Raw genomic sequence first — 26,583 nt, forward strand, 5'->3', positions numbered from 1 at the left:
TAATAACCCACCCCAAGTGGCACTATTTCCTGTATGAGCCTACTAATAAATTCACAGAGAATAATTTCACACTGACTTTCTTATTCATAAAATACTCATATTCATAAGCTAAAGTTTTTTCTGGTTTGTTAGCAAATTATTCTTTTAAAAATGACTTGATTTCCACTAATTTTGGAGAATATACATGGGATGGTATGATTTAAAAGATAGAATGTATGACAATGTTGAGCAAAAAAGGCCGGATACAAAATTGTAAATACTGTATGATTCCGTTTATATAAAAGTTTAAAATAAGAGGCAAAAGAGAACTGTGATGATTGAGGTCAGAAAAGTGGTTACCTTCGGGGGGTTGTTAACTGGCAACAGATGGGAGAAGGTACAAGAGAACCTTCTGAGGTGCTGGAAATGGCCTATATATTGATCTGGGTGGTAGTTACATAGGTATATACGTAGTAAGAAATTCATCAGGCTGTCCACTTAAGATTTATGCACTTTACTGTGTGCATAAATTTACTAAGTTATACCTAAATTTAAAAAGTAAAAAAAAAAAACCAAACCCAAACTCCAGACAGTATACACAAATTGGGAGCAGTTAGGAGAGATGGGGAAAGGGACACCATGAGGAATAGATGGGGAGCAGCCTTCTTGTGGTGGAGCTGCTTCGTGTCTAAGCGACTCACTGTGGCAAACCTCAGAGTACCTGGGCCACCTTGGGAGTCCAGCTGCTCAGGACAGTGCTAGGAAGAGGAAAGCAGACCTGTGTTGGTTTTAGGCCAAAGGTAGTGTTTGCATTTGATGGAAATATTGGTACTGATTCCCTTTTAAAGTCTAAGCATATCCTATCACAACTTTAAAATGCAGGTTTGAAGTCAGAGAGGACTTGTGGGCTGGAACATGTTCTTTTTGTAGAGACACAACTGCAGAGACTCATGTCACCCCTGTTCGTGGTGACAAGACAGGGCAGAGGCAGAGGAGCTTGGGAGAAGACAGTGGTAGGATGGGAGCTGCAGAGGCTGAGGCCTATTTGGTCACTGCTCTCATACCTAGTTCTGTTTGGAATCGCTCCACAAACCTCACTAAGCATATATGATGGGATCACATCTATGTTCTAGAAAGCATCCTCCCACAGTAGCATGGAGGGGTGAAGTTAGAAGTAGGAGGACAAGACAATTATTGCAGCAATCCCAGGAAGAGGTGACTAGGACCCAGATGAAAACTGGCAGGAGAGTGGAGAATCAAAGACTCATTCTAGAGGCAGCTGGAGGTAAATCAGGCCTTGTGTGCAGGAGGAAGGAGCTGGTAAGACCTGCTGTAAGACAAAGGGAGGAGGCAAGAATGTCTGGGTTACTGAGTGGATGATGATATGGTCCACTGAGATAAGGAAGGTGGGAGAGCTGGTAAGTTTGTGGAGGGGGTGAGAGGTAACAAGTTTACTTTTTTAGACATGGAGGATTTGAGGTGCCTGCCTGTGAAACCCCAGATCAAGAATTCAGTAAGCAAGAGTTTGGCCCTCATGAGAGAGGCCAGTGCAAAATTAGAGTGGGAAGTGAAATTATTGAGGCCGGGAGCCTAGGAAATAGCTACTTAAAAAATTATGAAAAACAGTTTTTTTTAATTATATTATTTAAAGAATCAGAAAATATGAGTAAGCTAAAACAGAAAAACTTTATGAGGTAATAGAAAATATATATATTCTGGTCTCTGCCTCCTGTTCCTGGCACAGAGCTCCTAAAACCCTTGTAATTTCCTAAGTGATAGGAGCACTAGGAGCATCCTTTGTTTTAATGAGGCAGCTCTGGGTGGGCTCCTGAGTGGCTTCTAGATGGAGGCTGGTCACCAGAAACACCAAGCCATGATTAGAAGCTTGAAATTTTCAGCCCTACTCCCCGTCCTCCAGAGAAAGGAGAGGGGCTGGAAATGGAGTTAATAACTGATCATGCCTCCGTGAGGAAGCCTCCACAAAATCCCAATAGTACAGGGGTTCGGAGAGCTTCCAGGTTGGTGAACACATCCCCATACCAGGAGATTGATGCACCCCAAGTCCATAGGGACAGAGGCTCCTGCATTCGGGACCCTCCCAGAACTTGCCCTATGTATCTCTTCATCTGGCTGTTCATCTGTATCCTTTATCAGATGCTTTAAGAAACTGGTAAATGTAAGTGTTTCCCTGAGTTCTGTGAGGCACTCCAGCAAATTAATTGAACCCTAAGAGGGGGTCATTGGAACCTCTGATCTGTAACTGGTCCATCAGAAGCATAGGTGATAACCTGGGCTTGCGACTGGCATCTGAAGTGAGGGTTGGTAGGGGGCAGACTTGTGGGACTGATTTCTCAACCTGTGGAATCTGATGCTATTTCTGGGTAGATTATGTCAGAATTGAGTTGAATTCTTGAACAACCTGCTGGTATCCAAGAATTGCTTGTTGGTGTGGGGAAAAGCCTCCACACACTTGGTAACCAGAAGTGTCAGAAATGAAGTGTTTTATGTGAGTAGTAAAGGAGACTTACAGGGAGGACACCCAGGGGAGAACTGGGCTTTTCCCTACTCAGGAAGGAAAAATCCTGAGTTTTTCCTTTACTCCCACCCAGCAAGAGTAATTGTTAACATGTTAACATCTTATTTATATAGCTTTCCCAATCTTCTTCTATACGTAGGTATACACACACACACACACTTTTAATTTACTATATTCTGCATTTCCATTTCTTTTTTTCTCGTTACAAAGTTGTATATATGTATTGAAAAAAAACGTACATGTACAAAGTAGAAAGTGAAGATTCTACCACAGTTCTACCCCCAAAGACCACCAGTGTGCCAGTGTTAAGGGTTACCACCTTATTTTTATTTTTTTGTGTTCAACATACTGGTTACATTTATTTGAGATCCTGTGACTAATAATTCCAATATCTACAGTCTTTTCATGTTTGATTTTGTTGCCATTTTTTTCTTACAGCATTATTTTTTAAAAAACATTTATAAATATAAACATTTTAAACTTTTTATACTGGAAGATTTCAAACATACAAAAGTAGGGAGAATGGTATAATGAACCCCAATGTACCCATAACGCAGCATCCACAATCACCCAATTAAGGTCAGCATCTGCCCCAATCTACTCCACCCCTTGATTATTTTGAAACAAATCCCAGATATCGTATCATTTCATCTATAAATATTTCAGTATGTATCTCAAAAAAAATAAGCACTCTCTTAAAAAATATAACTAAATTACTATTTACACACCTAAAAATATAAATGGTAATTTCTTAATGTCATCACATATTCAGTTTGTATTCAGATGTCTCCTATTGTCTAATATTTTTTAAGTTTGTTCCATTCAGGATCCGGATAATTCCATACATTACAGTTGGTTTGATATGTCTCTTAATCAGTGTGCACGTCTGAAGGTTTTGATAGGTATCTTCACGTGGCTCTTGGGGATAGCGGACAGGCAAAGAAAGAGAGCTAGCCAAAGAGAAAGAAGGATTAGAAAGGTCAGAGGAAAAACCCTGAGACACAAAGCCTTCAAAGGCAAAAGAAGGTTGTCTAAGAAGGGAGATTGGAGTGGGGAGGCGTCAGCAATGTCACATGCTCAAGAGAGCTCAAGGTGGGGCAGATATGAAAAGAAGCCTTTGGATTTAACAAGTTAGGGATCACTGGGGACCTAGGTGAGGAGCAGTTTCAGGAGGACAGTGGGGTGGAAATCAGATAACAGTAGCTTGAGGAGAGAATCTGAGATAAATAGGAGAAACTAGCTGAGATAGAGTACTCTTACCAGGAAGTTTAGCAGTGAAGAAGGAAAGAGATAGTAGCCTTTAGGGGATCCAGTACTAAGGGAAGGGAATTTTTGTTGGTTTTGTTTTATTTTTTTTATTTTTTATTTTTTTTGTTTATTTATTTTTCCCCCAAAGCCCCAGTAGATAGTTGTAGGTCATAGCTGCACATCCTTCTAGTTGCTGTATATGGGACGCGGCCTCAGCATGGCCGGAGAAGCGGTGCGTTGGTGGGCGCCCAGGATCCAAACGCCAGTAGTGGAGCATGCGCACTTAACCGCTAAGCCACAGGGCCGGCCTTGTTGGTTTTGTTTTAAAGGTAGGAAAATCTCAAGTTTGTTTGTTTTGGGAGAAAGAAGAGATGGAATAGAAGAGAAGGAAAGTGAGAATGGGATCAAGAACACAGATTAGCTTGGAAAAGATAGAAGCAGCTTTTCCACTGACTATGGTGGGAAGGAAGTAATACAGACAGGTAAGCTTGGGAATTTGAAGGTGCAGGGAGGGATATCTATGCTGCTCTCCTTACTGAAAATAAACCAGACCCTTCCAGGCTACTATTGGAATGAGAACCTTTTGGTAAGAGTGCTGTTGACCCTAACTCTTTCCCCTGAGACTGCTGCTCTCCTTGGCGCTCGCTCATCAGTAACTGCCCCCACTGTCACACTGGGCTGGGGCCAGGGCTGAGGAAAACCACATTCACCCAAGTACCCTGACCTAGTACCCAAATGGGGCCGTTTCCTGAAGCCCAGGGGACAGGGGAGCCAGAGAAGGCTTCCCTGGGGAGGTGATATCCAAGCCAAGACCTGGGGAGGAGTAAGAGTTGAGAAGGCAAAGGGGGATTTGGTTGAGGAGGAGGAGAGTGCATTCTAGGCAGAAGGAACAGCATGTGCAAAGGCCCAGACCTGAGAGGGCATGGGATGTATTTGAGACTGCAGGTAGTTCCGTAGGCTGGGGGTAGAGTTACAGGCGGGAGTTAAGAGATTGATTAGAACTGCATCTTAGAAAAATGACTCTGGCTGCAGCATGAAAAACAGTTTGGAGGGAGGCAAGACTGGAGGCAGGGAGATCAGTTAAGAAACAACTGCAGAAATTCGGTTTACAGATGGTGGTGGCTAAAATTAAGATGATGGCAATGGGAAGAGAGGGAAGTAGACAAATTCAAGATATATTAGAGAATTAAGTGATTAGTGGGCTGGGAGGGCTAAGGGTGATGGAGGAGTCAAGGATGACACCATTTTCTGGCTTGGACATCTGGTGGATATTGGTACCCATTTGCTGAGATGGGGGAAATATGAGTAGGAAATACAGTTTAAAGAGAAATGAGTTCCGTTTGCGACATGCTGAGTTTGAGGTGTCTGTAGAATGCCCAAGCGAAGATGCCCAATAGGCAGATGTATCAGTTTATAAGTCTACAGGAGGGTCTGAACCTTACATATAAATTTGTGAGTTATCAGTGTTAGTGAGTAGATGAAATTACTCAGAGGAAGTGAGACGAGTAACCAAATGGAACCCTGAGAAAGGCCCTCATTTAGAGAACATGCCCAGGAAAAGATGCTTTTGAAGGAGACTAAGAAAGAGGAGCTAAAAATGAGGGAGTGGGGGAGGTAGTTTGGAGTGTCATGAATGCAGATAATCTGCTTTGCAAAGTAACAGCTTGACTTCAGGGGTGTTCAAGTTCTATCCCATCAATTTAAGACCCTGGCAATCTCTTCCAGAGTTTTGATCTCCCTCCACGTAGGCTAGGCCACCAGCTAGCCAACCAGAGTTCACAAACTTCTGTATATTGTCAAGTTCAGATGGAGAGAAGATGATCCCTTTCCTCTCCCCCAGCTTGCAGTTCCTGGCATCTTTCCTGGATGAATGACGCTGGAAATCTTTCCCCTCAGAGAAGACCTAGCTCCCTATTCACAGGCAGATTTTACCTTACTTTGCAGATTTTATACTGAGGGGATAGCTGTATCAGACTACATACCCATAACCTCCATGCAAGATATGGACACACGGTGATGGGTGGGGAAAGGGTGGTCATTATTTCTTAGTAGGCAGTTAGCGAAGAAGCAGTGGAGAGTGGTTTGGAGGGAGACCTGGGTTCAAATCCTAGCTCTGCCACTTACTAGGTGGTCATGATTTGTCAAGTTATTTAACCTCAGTAATTAACAGTTCCCTCACCTATAAAATGAAATCATAATGCCTCGTGAGGAATAAATGAGGGTGTTGCATAATTCTTCAGCATGCATGCTTGTTTCTTTCTTATCTGTTAAAGAGAGAATACCTTTATTCACAGGCCACATCTGGGTTGACCCATGAAGCATGCTTCTCCCTACACAGTGTCCATAAGTCCTATACCTTCTTGTTTCAAGTGCCCCTACTCCCAGCTGGGAGAGAACCAGCAGCCTGTATGAGTCTTTGCCAAGGTCATTGACTCCCCTGACGACATACAACCAAAGAAACTCTACATCTCCAGAAGCCCTGAGCTTTTCTTGTTTTTCATGATGGCCTAAGAGAAGACTCTAATAACCACTGAAGAGCTCTAACTTATGTGGAAGTCAAAGTGGTCCAGCCCTCTGCATTATAGTGATGGGTTCTAGAGGGAAAATATGATTTTTTTCCTCGTTTTTCAGGGCAAAGAGAAATGACGTAACTATATTGTAATGTTAGGAAAGCACATCAACAAAATGCGGTCTGTGAAAGGACCAGATTCTAAATGGGTTGCCAGATTGAGGGGGAGACTGGAGACTGTAGGAGGCTACAGAACTAGCTCAGGCTGTGGTTTGGAGCCAATCTTAGGTGTAATTCCAAGGAGGGTTTTCAGTTGTTACTAGTGATGCTTCTTAGTGATTCCAAACGCACGGTGAGTGTAGCTGCCCTTAGAGCTGTGGCAGGGCACTCAGAAAGAGAAACCCATCTCACCAGCTGAGCTAGAGGATGACTTCAGTCGAGTGAAAAGCCACTTAGACAAGGGTGAAGTAGGGAAGGCATGACCAGAGGTCAGAGAATAAAGACTAGAGGTTTGGCAGTGCATGCCAGACTATTGGCTAAGGGCAGGCACTGGGGCAGGGATCAGACTCTCTGAGCCTTAGTTCCCCATCAGTAAAATGACAGCCATGTACTAGATGATCTTTTAGATGCCCTCCAAAATTCTATGAACTTATGACTTTATAATTCTAAATTCATTGACTTAGTTCCTAGACCTGATCTACAAGAAAGTCCCAAATATATCCTTTCAAATTTCTTATTTTAAGGTTGTCTCATCTGAAATCATTTCAGGTAAACTAATAGGGCAAGAAACTGACTTACAGGGGTGGGACTGAGAAAAGGGTAGGAGACAGCAATTTCGTTTGACATTAATTGAGATTGGGTGGGTTTTTTTTTGTTTTTTTTTGGTGAGGAAGATTGGCCCTGAGCTAACATCTGTGCTAATCTTCCTCCATTTTGTATGTTGGATGCAGCCACAGCATGGCTTGATGAGTGGTGTGTAGGTCCGCACCCAGGATCCTAACCCACAAACCCTAGGCAGCCAAAGCAGAATGGGCGAACTCAACCACTACGCTACTGAGCCAGCTCGAGATTGGGTGTTTCTATCTTTTCTTGTCTTCTAGAGAAGAGAAACCCTGGGGAGGGCTAGTGACCTGAGATTTCTTTAGCCTGGTATGAAAGTAACAAACAGCCAAGGGCTTGTAAGTGGCCGAAACACTGTGATGATCCAAGGAAAAACCTGAAAACAATTTTGTAATCTTGTTTAGGATGGTTATATTAAGGAAAGAGTTACTAATCTGCACAATGACATCTGGCAAGCAGAATGGGCTTCAAAGAGCCATTAGAAAATGTCTGAATGTTTGGAGGATTTGAGTATTTTGTTAAACGCTATCTAAATGGTCCACCAATAGAATAGGACCACATAGTATATCTTCCTATATATCTCTATCAACTTTTTTTTTAGTTATGCAGGTAATAAATCAGTACATACTTGTTATTATAAAAACTCAAATAATACAGAAGTATACAGATGTGGAAGCTAGATCTCTTCCTTACCATCCCAGGTCTCTGCCCCATCTGATCCCCACCTCTCTTTGGAGGCAGCCATCATCGACATTTGGTATTCTTCCATTTCTTTTTTCCACCCTACCCCAAGTATTGCAGCACACCCTCCCCTCTAAATACCCCGTTCTTGGAGACCTGGTAAGAGGAGCACCAGGAAGAAGGAAGAGCATAGAAATCATCCACTGACCAACTTGATGCCAATAGTCTAAAAAAAAATGTAGAAAAATAAAAAAACATCATTCCCTTGAGGTGACATCATGTACATGCTTTTAGGAGCTAACCTATTCTACAACCTGAATATTGCTGGGAAGTTGGAAAAAACTTGAAAAAGAAAATACCAAACTGATTAACTTCATTACTCCCACGGGGAGGTGTTTCTCTAAAATGATTACTTTGTGGGGAACACCAATCCCAGAAATTTTTTAAAGAAAGTTGTTTCAAAACTATTGTGTTGACAAGAAGATAATAAGAGTATCCATGGTTGATATCCATCTTTAGAGAATGATTGAAGTTTGGGGGAGAGTGCTTCTATTACTACGTCTACAGTTAAGCTTAACAGAGAGATATATCTAACTATGGGCAAAGAGAGATTAATCTTCTGGGTTACGTTATCAGCGTGGCATTGTTTCAGACAGAAAAAGAAAAGTCATAATCCACAATGGGCTACCAAACCAGTACATTTGGTAGATACCACAATTTTCCCAGAAAATGCTCTCTCTATAAGGCAGGAACTGCATCCTGCTGGTCTTCAAAATGCTGTTCTTGGTTTTTCTATTAAGCATTTGCTGATACTCCCGAGAGCTTGTGCATTGACTCTAGTCACACACCATCTTCTTTTCAATGTTATAGCAATGCCTGACACACAGTATGGCCTCAGTATATATTTATTTGTTGCTTAATTGTGGTCCCTTGTTAGTTAGGCCCATTACTGCTCAGTACTGTTTGTACAAGGACTGTAGAGTTTAAGAAACCCTGAGTTAAGTAAAAGATCCTGAAACCTGCCTAGAGATAGTCAAGGCCTTTAGAAGAGTTCACAGCAGTGACAACTGAGATGGCTGCTGGGGAGGCAGGATTACCTGGTGGGTAGGCACGTGACTCTGTGGCTGGAGAAGCTGGGCCCCGGTCCTGGCTTTGGCACTTACTAAGTGTCTTGGTCAAGTTACTTAATCTCTTTATAAGCTTCAACTTTTCTAGTATATAGAAATTGCAGTAATAGTAATGTTTTCCTGATAGAGTTGCTGTAAGAATTGAATGAGATCGTGCTTAAAAGTAATTAAAAAATCAGTAAATCAGAAAATCCTTCCAAACTGATCATGAGCTTTCTATTTATGGTGAAGTTACTGCAACATTTTCAGATGGAAACGTTTTGTCTACAGTGGTTTTCTGGAGGCTTCTGATACATAGAGGCTGAATATAAAGTCTGAAATTTTAATCTTTTTCTAAATGATTGTTTTATATGTGAACACATGAATTGAGTCCTGCTGTACCTCAAATTCTCTTCAAGCTCTACCCGTAATATATGCTTGTCCTAAGATTCCATGAGGAATCTATGGTCATGATATGATTAGTTTTTCTCTGGAAAAAGGTTAAGTTCCTAATTTTCTTATTTCTATTACAGTTTTACACCTACAGCAGAACTCAAGGAAAAAGGAAAGAAAGGCAAAGCAGTTCACTTTGCTGAAATTGATGGTCCAGCTTCAGACAGGTAGCTTACCTTCCCAACGGTGGCGATGTTGTTGAGAGCTCCTCTCAGCAGAATGGCTTAAGCCTTTACAACTCTGAGAAAATATCTTTCCCATTATCCTAGGTTGAAAGGCAAATACCCATCAAGGAAAGAACACACGCTAGTTCACAATTATGGTGGGAGTTACAATAGTCCCAATAAATGTATCCCTGTAATAATTCGGCTATTAGCAAATTTTCAGCTTTTCATACTTTTTTTAAAATCTGAAAATGCTAGCTACACCATAAATATATGATTTAAATGATGTATTTTGGATGGAATTGGTATTTACATTTTATGTCAGGCAGTGTGCATTCCTCCTACCCCAGCACAGTAAATATACTGTTTAATAAAATGCATTCCAAAATGACCCTATATTAAAGAAACCCACGCATGACACTCAGGCTCTCATTACTTTATAGTGGAAGCTTCGTACACCTCAGGATAGATTAAATACAATTAAAGCCTTTCAAAGAACTACTAGAGACTGTCATATTTGAAACAGGTTGACAGATAAAAGGTTTTCTTCACGAGACGATAAGTCACCTAAAGCCTCCGAGAAACGAGGTCCGCGGGGCGACGTCACACTGCACGATGCTAAGTGTGAGTAACTCCTTCCTCTGCCTTGTGTGTGTTGTCAGCTGTGAACCTCTAAGGGAGCCTCTGTCCCTCTTTCAATCGTCCATCTTCTCTCCTTTCAGTTGTTGCTTTGCTTTTGCTACAAGACACTGAGATGCAGAGGATCTGTTCTTTTACAACATTTATGAGGTATGTAATGCTTGTGACACATTAGACCTCTTATCCTTTATTTTGAAGTAATTCCATCTGATAAATGATGACAAATCTGATTTTTGGAGAAAGGGCATGGGGTTGGCTCTATGCAAGCCATCCTCTCGGGACTCAGTTTCAAAGACTGAGACCTAAGAAAGGAAGCCAGAAGTCACAGGAGCCACAAATAAAGTCCCAGGGCAAGGAGTATGGAGAGCATGTTGTCAGAGTCCCGTAAAGACTGCACTATAGTTATAGAGTAGTTAAAGGATATACCCATTTACTGGAGATCGGTTTTCTCCACTAGTTATGTTTGGCACCCCCACAAGTAGTAGGCATGTGACTCTGGCTGAGCTTCTTGACCTTTCTGAGCCTCAGTTTCCTCAGATACAAAATTGGAACTAATAGTGTCTCCATATGGCTGCGTGTGGAAGGTGCCTCACGTGGCGTTGCACTTGTGAGTGCCCAGTGAGAGCTGGATACCCAGATCCCTTAGCATTCAGTGAAGGCTGCATATGGCGAACACCTGAGATTCTCCACCTGCATCTTGATTCCACGGCAGGAGCACACAGCCTGACTACAGAGCGAGCTAGGAGCACCAGGCAGTCGGTGCCCAGAGGCAGCCTTCAGTCAGTGCTTTGCCGGAGCAGGAGCTGGTAGATAAATATCCCAGCTTCCATCTGTCGGGGTAACTCTGAGAAGTTTCTGCAGTGTCTCCCAGAGTCCCCCACGGGACTGAAATACATTTGAACTACATTTGTCCACAGTGATAACGAACTTGTTAACACCCTCTTTGTTGGCTTCCTTCCCTTTCCTGTCTCACTTCCCCACTCCCCTACTGATGTTTCCTGAGTTCACTTCCCAAGTAAACCACTTACTCTCAAATCTTTGTCTCAGGGTGTGTTTCTGGGAGAACCCAACCTAGAACAGGTAGTTATTAATATCATGAAAAAAATCTGCAATGCTCACCTTCATCCTGCTCTGAAGGTATAGTTAAGGAAAGCATGCCCAAGTAAGAATTTCCATTTGGGGCTAGAAAGGAAAGCAACAAAAATCTCATAAGAATATTTAGAAAGAAAACAGTGGCTTCTACTTTTAAAACAAATGAGATAGGCTTGTAAATCAGTGCAATCTTTTGGGAGAGCAATTCTTATGAAATTTAATATGCGTATATACTATATCCTAGTAAGTTCACTTCTAGGAAGTTACTCAAAGACATAGCTATAAGGATAATTATGGCAGCAATGTCTATAATATGTTTCAAAGACTTAAATATCCATCAATAGAGGACTAGTTAAATATATAGAATACTTTATTCAGCTGTTTAAAAGAATGAGGAAAATCTATGCATAGTTATCATGGAAAGAGATCCATGCTACACAGGGAAGTGACAAAAGCAAGTTGCAAAGACTTGTGTATACAGCATTATCCCATTTGTTACCAAAAAAAATTTAAGGCATATATCCATACATATGTATGTGTGTTGGTGGGGGAGGATCTTATATGTGATTGTCTGTGCTTTAGAATGTTTAGAAAGGATTCATGCCAAACTCTTATCAGTGGCTACCACTCAGGAGTAGGATGGTGACAAAGGAGTGACGGGAGAGTTTTACTTGCTACATTTGTGTACATTTTTTTAAACAATTGAAAAATATTGTATAATAAAAACTTTTTAAGACTGGAAACTAATAAGCAAAACTATAATTTAATATGTGACCTCCTAGAAAGTTTTGTTTACAAAAATCAGATTTCTTACATCTTCAAGAGTGTAGTAGATAGAATTTTAAATGGTAAATTAGTTGTGTGGTAGGCATGATGATGTATATTTCTACTTATTTTTATGTTGTGTGCACATATATTTTTATGAGAAGCTTTATGTTTGAAATATGTTAGCATTAATTTCCTTTTTTTTAATCTTCCCATAGGAATAAGAATCTTGACAATTTCCTCATGGCATTATTGTACTATTTATCTCATTACTTGGAAAAAAACTCACTGGAAAAGAAACCCAAAAGCTATATGGTGTAAGTAGGATTTTGTAGTGTGCTTTAAAGTTTTATCACTGCCAGTATTAAAACTAACTTTTGTCTAGAGTAAAGAGATGATGGAAAATTTTAAATCTTTGGATATATTAAAACATTTTACATGGGAGGAGTCCACCAGTTTTTAAAGCTCGCTGAATAGTTAAGATGGGTATTCTGGTAACAAAATATTCCGAATAATATAGATAGTGCAAATAAATAGTACTGACTGCCTAATAAAAATATAACGAGAGTCACATACGTAATTTAAAATTTGCTAGTAGCCATATTTTAAAAGTGTAAAAAGATACAGGTGAGGGGGCTGGCCCTGTGGCCCAGCGGTTAAGTGTGCGCGCTCTGCCGCTGGCAGCCCGGGTTCAGATCCCGGGTGTGCACTGAGGCACCGCTTGTCAGGCCATGCTGTGGTGGCGTCCCACATAAAGTGGAGGAAGATGGGCACAGGTGTTAGCCCAGGGCCAGTCTTCCGCAGCAAAAAGAGGAGGATTGGCATGGATGTTAGCTCAGGGCTGATCTTCCTCACCAAAAATAAAATATATATATACAGGTGAAATTAATTGCAATAATATATTTTATTGAACCCAATGACTCAAAAATATTATCATTGCAACATGTAGTCAATATTAGGAAGTTATTGATAAACTGCTTTACTTTTTTTTGTAGTATGTCTTTGAAATTTGGTGTCTATTTTACACTTACAATATAACTCAATTCAGACTAGCCACAGTAAGTGCTCAGTAGCTACATGTGGCTCATGGCTACCGTATTGGACAGTGCAGATATAGATATTGTTTCTATGCTTTTTATGCTTACAAAGTTCTTGCTAAAGCATTTGTAAGTGTCTAATAAAAAAGCTAAGCATTAAAAAAAGTGAACGGATATGACCAAAATGATATTCCATGTCACAGAAGAAAACAAGATTTCTTAGGCTCCAGATGAAGAATGTAACTGCATTAGGCAGAGGTGGCTCAGAGCTACACAGGGTATGAATCTGGGGCTCTAAGTCCAGAGTAGAACAATGCCTCTCAGGCGTGGTGACCTTTTGCAAGCCATGGAACTTTCCGAGAGCCCAAGCTGCCCTCCCTAGTACATGTGGAACCAACCCAATGATTTAGCTGTTAGGAATGCGGGTAGAGTCATCAATTTGTTGCTGTAGCATGTTTTCAAAATGCAAAATCCTTGCGTACAACCAAGCAGTTTGAAAAACATTTTATGGATAGAGAAATGTATCTGGACAGCAGTTTTGTAAAGAACCAAATAAATAATTCAAACACTGCTGCTCGGTAAAGCCATCATAATATGCTGGCTCCATGTTATTTCAGGCCTGCATTTCACAGCAGAGCAGCTAGAGATCATGAAGGGTTTCTGTGGTAGCAAGCAAAAGGGCTCCAGCTGGCTGTGGGCTCAAAAGGTTTGAGGAGTCTTACTCTCCCCCAAAAGAAACTTATTAGACTTTGGTGGCATATTAGGTTATATTTTCTGTGATGTTTTCTAATGCTGAGGGTTATTGGTAACCTAGCAGAGACATTTGTTTCATTTCTTAATTTGCAGGAATAGATAACAGAGAAGAAAGGTTTCTTTTTTTCTTTCTCTTTTTTTTTTTTTTTTTTGCTTTCTCTGAGCCAGGGGTCCTGGTTCAGTAGGGGCCGGGAGAAGTCCTCTAGACCCCGCCTCACCCCTGCTCCCTCTCCCGGCAGACGCAACACTGTACTGATCCAGGCGCTTCTAAGTAAGAAAGATTTCTTAGTCATTTTTAAAATACTTTAAAACTTATTAGAACACAGTGGTATAAGGTAGACTTTCTTAGAAGGAATCAGTTCCAGTATGACAAAGAAAAATCCAAGCCTTAAAATTATTGGTTCTATGGTGTGATTCTAAAAAAAATATAATAACTTTTCATTTTCAGGCTTCTAGTAGTCAGCTTACTTATTATAATAGACGTGAACATAGATTGCTTTGAGATATCTGGACATAAATAACTTTAAGAAAAAAATTGATTTCAGTCAAACTAGTGAGGTATACCAGGGATAATAATAGTATCTCCTTTACAGAGTTATCGCCCAGATTAGATGAGATAATGTGTATAAATATGGTTATGTGTATTAATATGAATGTGGTTGGCACTTGGGAGGAAAGTCTACAACCAGTGAGAGGAGAGCAGAAGGGATGTAGAAGGATAGCAGAGATGCACTTTGATGGTTTTAGATGACTAAAAGCCCTAATTCCAGAAGAAGAAGTCTTATGCCCCTTTACAGATGAAGAGGCTAAGGCTCAGAGAGGTTAAATAGCTGGTTGGAGATTACTTGCCTAGTTAGCTGGTGGAGCTGAGATTAGAATCCAGGTCTGTCCAGAACTCCAAAGCCTGTGCCTAAACCACTGTGCAGTGTGCCCACACTGCCTACCAATTAACTATGCTCTCTTTTCCAGAGTTTATCCAATTGTAAATAGGATTTATAGCTTCTGAACAAAGGCACAATTATGAATGTAGTTTTAAACGTCATATCATAAGTATTTTTCAAGTTATTACAATCTTCATAATTACAATTTTATTTTTTATTTTTGTTTATAATTTTATTTATTTATTTATTTTTTATTTTTTTCCCCCAAAGCCCCAGTAGATAGTTGTATGTCATAGCTGCACATCCTGCTAGTTGCTGTATGTGGGACGTGGCCTCAGCGTGGCTGGAGAAGTGGTGCGTCAGTGCACGCCCAGGATCCGAACCCGGGCCGCCAGCAGCGGAGCACGCACACTTAACTGCTAAGCCACGGGGCCAGCCCGATAATTACAATTTTAAATGGTGGTATAATTTTCCATCAAGCCAATGTATGTTGTTGACTTAATGACTTACCTATTAAGAGGCAGTATAGTAGAGTGGTTAAGGGTACAGACTTTGATTCCTGGCTTAATTCCCACGGGGACTCATAGGTTAATAAATGTCAAGTCCTTTAACAGTACCTGGCTGTATTACTAGTCCTTTTATCCCTCTATTTTATATATTTTGGGAGTTTCCAGTTTTTCTGATAGACCAATAGGTAAATAAGAATTACATTGAATATCTTCATGTGTTAGATTTCCTCCCTAATTTTGGATAATTTTCTAAAAAGAATAAATTTCCAGGAGAGATTTTTGGATCAAAGTTTATGACCAATTGTATGACACTTGAAATTATTATCAAATTTTTTTCCAAAGGATTATACCTGGGCTTGTTTTAAATGCCAAGCTCTCCCCAGACCTGCTGACCTGTAATCCTGGAGAGGGAGTGGCATTGGGAATCTGCAAGTACCCCAAGCAATTCTTACATATATTACAACTTGAGAACTATTGGCCTAAAAGTTTCAAGGCATTTCTTGATTGTTGTTGTTTGGTTTGGTTTGTTCTACAGCAAAAGCAGAGCAAGTACTGGCAACCCTGGCAAAGTAGGGGTGAAGGGTGAGGGTTGGGGCTGCTCAGAGAAACAGGGAGGCAGGCACAGTGATGGTCACTGGGGTGTGTGTGCGGGTGTGTGATTGGGTTCTATGAAATTTGGACATTTAAATTGGAACCCGCTTTATCTATTCCAGAAACTCATTTTATTCCAGTGACTCACAAGGCTTATCATCACATGTGATAATGTTTTGTTCTTGGAAGTATCTATATTATCCTAACACCCCTCCCTTACCCCGCAGCAAATCCTCATGTGGTCAGTCTAGAGGTTAACATCCGAAGGGGCAGTAATTTGTCCCTGTTTATCGAGTGCATTTCATTTGGTTTAAATCTTTCTGAAAATTAAGAGGCAGAAAAAAAGCTGATGACACTTCACTTTTCAATACAATCATTGGAATGCATTGTCAGCAATATTGTTTCCTACCATGTTGTGCTGCAAAAACTTCTAAAATTAGACTTCAGACATGCTGTAACCTACAAACAGGTTTTCTTTTAGAAAGTTCATTTGCAATTCAGTTGGCACTGGGGCTGTGTTTTCATAGGGAAGCAAGGTTATTATAATTGATGCTGAAGTTTCCAGAGTACTTGTCCACAGATGCCTCTTTAGCAAACGCGGAGCTGAGGGTAGGCAAACCCCGAGCCCCCGCACTTAGTAGTAACATCAGGAACCCAGGGGAGCTGACGGGGGAAAGAGTCTCCATGGCTGTTTTAGCAAAACAGCAGGGAACTGGGCTGCTAGCTGCCTTAGAAACCAGTGTAGGGAATTTGTTAGTTGAGGTGTTCTATATAAATTAGGACTGCCTGTATATAAAACTAAGGATACATAGCACAAAGTATAAAGAATCTATAAAAAAGTGAAAATTCACCATTACCTTGAGATGCTGATTGCAATGATAAGTATTGAAGGACTTTGACGACCTCCCTCTGCCACAGCTCGAATAAAATAATGAAAAGATAAGTGAGATGTGTTGATTTGTATTTCTTTCAAAATAGTTCATACTTTGACTTTTTGCTAATGAATAGAGGCATTTGCCAAAATTAACCCAAATTCTCGTTTTTCTTTTCAGGGGCCTTGTAGAGAAGAAAGAGATGGAATTGGTTCTAAGTGAGTTAGAAGCAGCCCAGAAGTACTTGGCACAGGAGTACTGTGTCCTCGTGCTGGGCCTGGGCATGCCGGAGAAGCACCACATGTGCTGTGGGAAGTAAGCGCACACTTCGGATTTCACTAGATCTTCTCTGGTTTGTACAGCCACGTCCTGAGACCCTGAAATTTGACTTTTGGTGCCTGTGAGAAAGTTTCCCTTTTTGTTGTACAGAATAACTGGGCTCAGGTGAGACTCTGTCCCAAGCACATATGATGTCTCATTTGAGAGAGACAAAGGAGTATGGGAAAAATCCAGAATCTCAGCTGTTATTTTAAAAACCTCCGCTGCTTGGGTTTAAATGAGTTTTCTCTCAGGATATATCAGTTCAGTGGCACCTGGCTCTCAACCAGGGAGGCTTCCTGCTGCCAGGCAAGGGCCACTTGGCTGCCTTGGGCAGGAGGCCGAGTGATGAACCGGTGTTGATGGGGGTATTGGGTGTGTCCCCTGCCCTTTATCTGCTTGTTTTGCAGCAACAACAGTTGTGAGTACAAGCTTGTAAGGTGGGAGTTCTAAGATGACCCCGTTTACGGGAAGATCATTTTACCTCAGGATGACAGTTTATACACTACTGTAATTAAAATTTACAAGTGTCTCATCCCAGGAAAGTTTGGGATCCCAGGAGGGAAAGCTCCAATCCTTAACCCAAACTCCCCTTCTCTGAGTAGTTTCACGACAGGCTCAAGATCCACACCGTGGTCATGGCCAGAACGTTTTTTTTTTAACTTTAGAGGAAAAGAACCCAATACATGATTTCTCTCTCTCCACATTCCCTACGTTTTCAAAATACAGATACTCGTATATACTTTTTGTCTTCTACATTTTCTATGTAGCTTCCTCTATTATTCTGCTTGCATAGTTTCACCTACCACTTTGAATAGCAACTATAGTTATTCTGTTGTGTAATATACCAATTTGCTTAACCATTCCTTTTATGTACATTTGTGTGGTTTCAGTTTTTCTCCTTTATAATATTTCTGCATTGAATATCTTTATATAAATTACTTTGTTCATTTGGGCTATTTACTTATGACTTGTTACCTAGAATGTGTTACCTAGAAGGCATGAACAGTTCTATAGCTCTTGTTACATATTGCCAAATTGTTCTCCAAAAGGGTTAAAATATTTTGTATCACCATCAGCAATAAGCATACATGGTTTTATTAGTTTAATATTTTTGAGAGCTTCAAGGTGTGTAAAAAGCTTAAAGGAGGCCAGCCCCGGTGGCCTGGTGGTTAACTTGAGCGCGCTCTGCTTCGGCGGCCTGAGTTGGGTTCCCGGGAGCAGACCTACACTGCTTTGTCAGCAGCCCTGCTGTGCTGGTGGCCCACATACTGAAAAATAAAGGGAGATTGGCATGGATGTTAGCTCAGGGTGAACCTTCCTCAGCAAATAAATAGATAAATAAAATTTAAAGATATTTTATATTGACTCTGAATATCTTTCATCACTCTGGAGTCTGTGCTCTTTTTCTGTGTAAAATAACTTATTGCCTGGTCTTCATTTAGTTTTAACCATTTATCAACTGGAAACGGAATTTGTATATGTAATTTAGGTTTCATGTAGCTGCGATTGGTCATTTGTTTTTCTAGTTTGTTGCTTTCCTTTTGATATTTATGTTTTTACACATTATGAAAGTGTTTTAAATTTTTATTTATTTGAACGTTTCCACCTTGTTTCTGATGCTATTCAATAGTCTTACAAGCTAATTCCTGGGTTCATTCTGTTCATTCCTGGGTTAAACTTCTTACCTTTCTTTCTTAGTTTTTAAAAATAGGGTTTAACAAATGTTAAAGTCTTTGATCCATTTGAAATTTGTTTATCAGATCAGATGAGCTATGAATATAAGATAATTTTTCTTTGCTAACATCCAACTTTCCAATAATATTTATTAGTGATTTTTTTCCACTGTAACATTTCTTGTTTATTAGATGTTGAATTTTTCTAATATTATAACCCATTTTGGGGAATGCCTATTGAATTTTATTGATCAGTTTTTCGGTTTTAAACACAGGACTATACAGTTTATATTTTGCTTTGCTTTATTCAACACATGTGACTGTGTGCCTGCTCTGTGTTAGTTGTGGTTCTAAGGGCTCATGTACGAAGAGAATAGTCTCTGCCCTCAAGGAACGTACAATCTAGTGGAGGAGTCGTCAGATAAGGAAACCAGCGGCCAGAGACACACACAGAGGTATAGACAGAGATTGGGCACCCCAAGCAGGAGAGGCAAGGAGGAGTGCACCTGCTGGAGACTCGCTGTGGAGCACAGGCAGTGAGCCCCGCTAGAAAGGAGTTGATGTAACAGCTGAAAACAAGAGCTCACTCCTCTTACCTTCAGAAACCTTGTATTTGGCAGTCTTACCTGTTTGAGATCAATTTCACTATTTGTGTGTGAGAGTGTGTGTGTGTGTGAGGAAGATTAACCCTGAACTAACATCTGTTGCCACTCCTCCTCTTTTTGCTGAGGAACATTGGCCCTGGGCTAACATCTGTTTGGGACGCTGCCACAGCATGGCCTGACAAGTGGTGCATCTGTCTGTGCCTAGGATCTGAACCCATGAACCCCGGGCGGCCCCAGCGGAGTGCTTGAACTTAACCACTATGCCACCAGGCCAGCCCCAAGATCAATTTCACTATTAATCAAGTTCTAAGAGATATCTACCAAGAACCTTTTGTTGTATATTATATTGAAACCTATATATTGGCTTAGGAAATAGTGTCATCTTGACTGTATTGAATCCTCTCAAAGAGCTGTAAGATGTATTCTCCATTTATTCATATCGTTCTTTATTTTGTCCATTAAAGCTTTACATAATAATCTTTAAAGAAATTTATGTGGTCCTAAGTTAGACTAGCACTCATGTATTTAAGTTCTTATACCAATGTGAAGTTTTGGTTTATTTATTTTATATTTATTTTTTTTCTCCTCAAAGCCCCAGTAGACAGTTTTGTGTCATAGTTGTACATCATTCTAGTTGCTCTGTGTGGGACGCCGCCTCAGCATGGCTTGATGAGCAGTGCATAGGTCCATGCCTAGGATCTGAACCGGTGAACCCCGGGCCGCTGGCTGAAGCAAAGTGCGTGAACTTAACCACTACGCCACCAGGCCTGCCCCCTATTTATTTATTTTTAGTTATGCAAATACTTCATGAACATATCCTGAGGGGAAAAAATTCAAATAACCGTTCTGTATATAGTTGGTTTATAGTTAGTTAGCATATAGAGTTAAAAATGAAAATCTCCTACTTCCCCCACCCTCTTCCAAGCTCATTCCCCTCCCCCGAAGTAAGTACTGTTAATTCTGGTTTGGTCCTTCTACCTTTCTATCCAATCACACATATGCACTTACCTTGTTGTTGTTGTTAATATACATAGGATAATGCTATATGTGTTATTCTGAGATGCGCTTTTTTCACTTACAAATCTTAAATATCTTTGAATATCAGTATGGATAGATCTATCACATTCTTTTGAAGAATGGAATAGTTCTTAAACTATGGATATTATGAATCTATTATAATTAACTGATTATCCATTCCCCTGTTGATGCATGTTTGGTAATATATTTCTGATGATAAAAATATATAAGAATGCATTTGGTTTTGTCATTTATGTTAAAACCTATGACACATGTTAAACTCATTTCTTACCTATATAAAATTATAATTTATTTCTTGGGGTTTTCTAGGTATATAATCATATCATCTGAAAAGGGTAGTTTTTAGATTTCATTTTTTCCTAGAGTCATCTTTTTAATTTTTTTAATTATACATAAATAGTAGCACTTCTTGTGTCTAATTCCATTAGAAAAGTAACTGAAGTCAGCCTTATCTTTTTTCTGTTTTAAAAGAGAATAAACTAGGGGCTGGCCCTGTGGCGCAAGTGGTTAGGTGTGCACGCTCTGCTGGGGCGGCTCGGGGTTCACCAGTTCGGATCCCGGGCGCACACCGACGCACCGCTTGTCAGGCCATGCTGTGGCAGCGTCCCATATAGAGTGGAGGAGGATGGGCGTGGATGTTAGCCCAGGGCCAGTCTTCCTCAGCAAAAAGAGGAGGATTGGCAAGTGTTAGCTCAGGGCCTATCTTCCTCAAATTAAAAAAAAAAATAGAGAATAAACTAGCTATTTACTTGTGTTGACCCTTAGTTTAAACATTAAACTATTTATCATGTCAAGAAAACAACTCAATATTTCCCTATATGTTCAAATATAGTTTGTTCTTTCTGTTTATAAAATTGATACATAGTCATGAAAAAAATTAAATAATACAGAAAAAGGCAAAGGTAAATCTGTTGAAATACCATTACCAAACTATCTGTTGTCAACATTTTGTTCATTATCCTTTTAGACATCTCTGTATGCACGCATACTCACACACACAATTTTACATAAATAGAATTTTATTCTTCTATAGCATTCCATCTGGAGGATATACCTAAATATACCTACTTTATAGACTGTGAAAATTAAATGACACAATACGTATAAAACATTTAGAACCCTCCCTGGCACATAGTGTGCACTCAGTATATGTTAGCTATTATTATTTCATTTGTATTGTTATTATTGTTATTACTATTAATCTTCTATAGTAAATATAGCTCTATAACATCATCTTTAATGGCTTCCTGGTATTCCAAATGTATTTAACTTCTTTTTTTTTTTTTTTGTGAGGAAGATCAGCCCTGAGCTAACATCCATGCCAATCCTCCTCTTTTTGCTGAGGAAGACTGGCCCTGGGCTAACATCTGTGCCCACCTTCCTCTACTTTATACGGTACGCCGCCACAGCATGGCCTGACAAGCGATGCATCAGTGCGCGCCTGGGATCCAACCCTGGGCCGCCAGCCCCAGAGCGCGTGCACTTACCAGCTATGCCACGGGGCTGGGCCCCAAATGTATTTAACTTCTTGATGAACAGTTGGGATGTTTCCTTTTTAAATATTATGAATAACACTGTAATGAACTTTCTTTTACCTATATTTTATGTACTTGTCTAGTTTGTCCTAAATGCCTTACAGTAGAATTCCTGGGTCAAAGAATATGCATATTTAAATATCACACATTATGTTTAAATTTAAAAGTCTTATTCAAGAGCAAATGTTATTACAGAGAAGAGAATAAATGGAAAAAATAGATGATTTGTTAGAGTGAAGGGAGTATGGGTGATTTTAAAAATGCCTTGCAGGAGCCGGCCCGGTGGCGCAAGCGGTTAGGTGCGCGCGCTCCGCTGCGGCCGCCCGGGGTTCGCTGGTTCGGATCCCGGGCGCGCCCCGACGCACTGCTTGGTAAGCCATGCTGTGGCGGCGTCCCATATAAGGTGGAGGAAGATGGGCACCGATGTTAGCCCAGGGCCGTCTTCCTCAGCAAAAAAAGAGGAGGATTGGCGGATGTTAGCTCAGGGCTGATCTCCTCACAAATAAAAAAAAAAATGCCTTGCATTATCAAATAAATTGTTGGATCTTTTGAAATATAGAATATGATATTTACTGTGTTCGCATTCTCTCTTGAGACTCTATGATTTGTCCCTGTTTCTTTGTAACAATGTGGGAATCTAAAACCCCTAATGAACTCTATATTTATACTTTGCTGTTCTCACCCTGTTTCCCCAATTTCTTTTACTTTATTTTTTATCATTACCCTTAACCCTTACTAAACATTTTACTTTATCTGCATTTTGATGTCTTTCATGTGAGCTTGGATTTCTACCCTTACATGTAGTGAACTTTACAACTATAGGATGTGGTTAAAGCTTTTTCTTCTTTCACTTTTTTCAAGTCTTGAAACCTTTTTCTTCTGCCTATAAAAAGAAAAATCAGGTTGGACAGAGATAGTATTGGGTTAACAACGTCATTCTTTAGTTGGAGTAGATTTTCTCTAAGCTTCTCCAGAGTCTAAGGGGCAGGCGTACGTTCTCTCATTTCTCCTTGGCTATTTGCAGTTGGTCTATAAAGTGTAAAAACAAAAAGGCATGTGAGGTTTCTCTCAAATGAGACTTAATGTTTATATTTTCAATTTAGGCTCATTTTCTGTGTTTTTTGGTTATGTTTTGGCATTGTTGGCCATTTCTCTTCTCTTGCACCCCTCTTGTCCACGTGGTAGACTACGTGATCTGCTTCTCACGTCTACCATTTCTGTGATTCACTTTGTGGGATTTACCATGATTTGGGAATGCCCTCTTAATGCTTCTCCAGCAAGATTCATTCTTTATTCTACTGCATCAGTTCTGCTCTTTAGAGTTTTTGCTGCTGTGTTCAGCTCTTTTATGGAGTTGACAAGTTTAGTGCTGTCTTTCAGCATGGCAGCCATGACAATGTGCCTCTCAGATCTGCCGTAGTGGGGCGCATGACTGACCAGTGGCTCTGGTTGCTGTACTCCGAATCCACCACCAGGTTTGCACTGAGGTCACGCTTCTCAGGGACTGCCTCCAGCCAATGTCTGAGCTGGAAAACACAGAGAGCTTTTACCGAACATGTTCATCAAAATTGTGCCAAAGCTTTTATATCAGGACTTCACAGATGTATTTATAATAGAAAGGCATGTCCTCCTACTTCTCACAAAACATGACAGCACTAAATTAACAGCCCCCTAATTGCTGGTTCTACTGAAATCTTTAACTCCAGAGACAAATGGCATAAGGTGTTCTAGTCCAATTTTAAGTGTGCATATATTAGAGAGAAAAGTCAGAAAATACACATGAAAATGTTCTCATGAGACTATTCACATTGGGAGAAAGTAAAATAATAATATGTTAAAATCAGCCAATAACTCGTAACTGGCAAAAACATTGTCCTCATCTTCTCCTAAATAGAAACAACCAAAAGAACAACATAAACTCCATTCAAGAACAAAATCAATAAACTCCATTCAAGAACAAAATCAACACCCATGGCCAGGTAATAACTTTTACTGGCAAAAACAGGCCGTAATCTGTTTTCCTTGATATCCTGTGTTCAGCTCTCTGACCTGTACGGCACTTGTTATGTGGATCGTGGGTGGTGAGCTCTAAACTGATTCTTTTCCTGACTGCCACTCAACAGGTGGGAGGAAAGCAGGTGATGTTGCATCCAATGGCCAAAAGACCAACATCTCCTGGAAAAGAGCTGGTGCTAAACTGAGGCAATCACTTACTTTCAAACATAATGCGTTCCTTTAAAAAGTTTGTATAAAAATTACACTGTAATAAAAATGTACTGTTAAAAGCACAATAACTTAAGGGGAGGTTCTATATCCAGGGAACTAAAAGATACGATAACATCTCTAATTATGATATACTTATTTATAGTTTGATTTTTTTAACCCAAAATTAGTTTCCAATGTATATGTGCTTTTAAAGATTACACATAAGTATATTAAGAAATACAATTATTGTTTTAGAATAGTTGTTTTTTTAACCTTGTTATGGACTGAATGTTTGTGTACCCCCACCCCCAAATTCATATGTTGAAGCCCTATCAACTCCCAATGTGATGGTATTTTGAGGTGGGGCCTTCGGGAGGTAACTAGGTTTAGATGAGAGCAGGGCTCTCATGATGGGATTAGCATCCTTCTAAGAAGAGAAAGAGAGATTAGGGCTTTCTCTCTCTCCACGATGGAGGACCTAGTGAGAAGGCAGCCACCTGTAAGCCAGGAAGAGGGCCCTCACCACAACCTGACAATGCTGGCATCCTGATCTCGGACTTCCAGCCTTCAGAATATGAGAAAATAAATTTCTGTTATTTAAACAATAGTGGTAATTAGTTATGGCAGCCCAAGCTGACTAATACAAACCTCAAATTCTAGTTTTCTCAATTTGAAGTGAGAGTTTGAAGACAAAAGAAAGTAGAGTTAATGTTGAGAAAAGGTGATTTTACAAGTGATTGAATAGGAAATTGTAAAGCTGACTGTAATTTCATCATAAGACCTTTCTTGAAAATTTTGTCAAGAAAAGACAAAATACCACTTCTTCCTAAATAATGGGATCTGTAGCAAGCTGAATCTCTACCAACAGCTCTAGGGACCTGCAAAAGCCCTTATAAGAAAACCTCCTCATGGCACATGACATAGAATTAGATCTGTTGTCTGGTTATGGCCAATTCTGGCTCCACCCCCCGCTCTACTCTAGGATTTATCCCCTCATCCTCTGCTCTCAATGCAGCTGTCACCTGACGGGTGACCAAAGAGGATGGCAGTGTGCATGAGGATGGGGAGAAAGGGATCTCTTTGAAGGTCAGGTGTATAAATCATCCTTACGGCCCGTTCCCCCTCCCTCACCTCCAGTCATGTGCACCAAGGCCTCTTTCCCTTCCCCATAACACATTCCTTTGAAATTTGAAATTTGAAATTTCCTTTGAAATTTCTCTTCCCTTTTACAGAACAGCCCTTGACTTTCATTTAAACCTGATTTCACCTAAAGCACCAAGGGGCAAATGGGAACACAACTTTTTTTTCTCTCCAGTCCTTAGAACCCTGTGGGCCTGGCCCTAGGCTTTGCATCCCTTCAGGAATAACTAAAAATATGATATACTGTCCTCATTTTGGTTTAGAGCTTAGAGTCTAATGTAGTAAGAAGGAATAAGAAAACATCATAACAGGCCACAGAAAATCTCTGGATTCACCACCAGGCTGGCTTTCCCCTCTCTCCTTTGGATTCTGCCCTCACAGGTGGAATGTACAGTGTCTTTGCTGACCAGCATGGTGGCCACTTGCCCCATTGGCTGTTGAGCACTTGGAATGTGGCTGGTCCATAGTGAAATGTGCTGTAATGTAAAATGTACACTATACAAAAAGTTTGAAAAGGAATAAAATATCTCATTAATAATTTTAAAATATTGATTACATATTGAAATGATAATATTTTGGGCGTTTGGATATAATAAATATATTATTAAAATTAATTTCACCCATTTCTTTTAACTGTGGCTACTAGGAAATTTTAAATTACATTTATGGCTTGCATTATATTTCTGTTGGGTTGTGCTGTTATAATTCCCATTTCAATTTGTAGAGGATTGGGGGGGCTTAACTTTGTTATTTATACTCATTGAACTTCTAAATTTATAACTGATTTGTATGTTCTTAATATAAAAATTATAAAATAAAAAAAAGAAGAAAGAAAAATGATTCAGAATCCACCAGCGAGATATGACTTTACAGCTTTAAACCATGCGGCTCTCAGATGTCCTCATTCCCTGCCTCCATTTCCTGGGCTCCTTTCAGCTTCATATGCAGAGCTCGGTTGGAATGGGAAGAAGAAACCACCACATTCTGTACTTAATTTCTGCGGGGTGGCCTACATCAGTTTGCTCTGGGCTTTAAGAGAGAAAGAAGTCCCAGTTTTATGGCAACTTGAGGGAAAGGGGAGGAGGCTTATGGTACCTTCTAATAATGTTTAAAAAAAGGATGAAAGAGAAGACAAGGAGAGAAGGTGTGTGTTTCCTGGGCAACCATTCTGTCATTTCAAAACCTTGCTGAGATGGTACTGGTTTGGGTCGTGCCCATGTAAATGCTGCTCTAAACCTTCTCCCAGAGCGCAGGCTGACTTGGTATTCCGAGAACAGGGTTTGGTTGGTGTCCACTTCTGCTTGGCAGGTCTGCATGGGCTCAGGGTTCAGGTGGCAGAGGCCATGGAAGAGCGGAAATGCCATATAAGTGCTCCCAGCAGGTGGAGGCTTCAGGTGGTACAGAAGGATGC

At 40.3% G+C, this 26,583-nt stretch overlaps 1 protein-coding gene across 1 annotated transcript in view; it reads left to right on the forward strand.

Moving 5' to 3' along the window:
* Window positions 1-26,583, forward strand: part of PPP1R36 (protein phosphatase 1 regulatory subunit 36) — a 32,469-nt gene that overhangs the window by 2,791 nt on the left and 3,095 nt on the right. The window contains exons 3-7 of the mRNA XM_058566870.1: window positions 9,433-9,519; window positions 10,043-10,140; window positions 10,239-10,305; window positions 12,231-12,329; window positions 16,836-16,970. Coding sequence (XP_058422853.1) covers window positions 9,433-9,519; window positions 10,043-10,140; window positions 10,239-10,305; window positions 12,231-12,329; window positions 16,836-16,970 — 486 coding nt within the window. The remainder of the gene's footprint in view (window positions 1-9,432; window positions 9,520-10,042; window positions 10,141-10,238; window positions 10,306-12,230; window positions 12,330-16,835; window positions 16,971-26,583) is intronic.

Source organism: Diceros bicornis, chromosome 24 (genome assembly GCF_020826845.1).
Source record: "Diceros bicornis minor isolate mBicDic1 chromosome 24, mDicBic1.mat.cur, whole genome shotgun sequence".
Classification (NCBI taxonomy): Eukaryota; Metazoa; Chordata; class Mammalia; order Perissodactyla; family Rhinocerotidae; genus Diceros; species Diceros bicornis.